We start from the raw sequence: 445 nt of genomic DNA, 5'->3' as shown, positions 1-445 counted from the left end.
CTGTCTAGACTTCAACATGGCCTTGAAGTTCCTTTGAGAAAAAAAACTGCACAAATCACTTCTGCACTTCAACAATATCTCAGCACAAATAATACAAAACACTTACAGTGGTGCAGATCCTGAGTCATCATCTACAGGAACACATGAAAAGAAAAGAAAAAATAGTTAAACACTCATTTTGACAAATGTACAACACTACAGTCTATTTGAACTGTTACAGTAGCAGTCTAAAATCTAGTGTGACAGCCTCAAGACAGTGAGAACCGTAAGTTTAAAAGCAGAGCACCTAATGAGTAATGCGATTTGGTGACTGGAAAATCTTGATAATCTTAATTCAGTTATTTCTACTGCTAAATCTGTACACATCAACTAAACACCGCTATCAATGTTTTCACAGCACTACTAATAATGATTCATGCAGAACAATGCATTTACATCAACCATG

At 35.5% G+C, this 445-nt stretch overlaps 1 protein-coding gene across 1 annotated transcript in view; it reads right to left on the bottom strand.

Annotated features, from left to right (window-relative positions):
* Positions 1-71: 71 nt before the first annotated feature.
* The window catches only part of LOC107578349 (basigin-like), a gene marked incomplete at its 5' end in the record, with an annotated part of 2,926 nt that continues 2,552 nt past the window's right edge, over positions 72-445 (bottom strand). Inside the window, one exon of the mRNA XM_016264318.1 lies at positions 72-131. Within this exon, the coding sequence (XP_016119804.1) occupies positions 103-131 (29 nt within the window). The remainder of the gene's footprint in view (positions 132-445) is intronic.

Source organism: Sinocyclocheilus grahami, unplaced genomic scaffold (assembly GCF_001515645.1).
Source record: "Sinocyclocheilus grahami isolate Dianchi unplaced genomic scaffold, SAMN03320097.WGS_v1.1 scaffold9860.1, whole genome shotgun sequence".
Lineage (NCBI taxonomy): Eukaryota > Metazoa > Chordata > Actinopteri > Cypriniformes > Cyprinidae > Sinocyclocheilus > Sinocyclocheilus grahami.
Note: the sequence above shows the minus strand (reverse complement) of the source record. Positions and strands in the feature narration are given on the sequence as shown.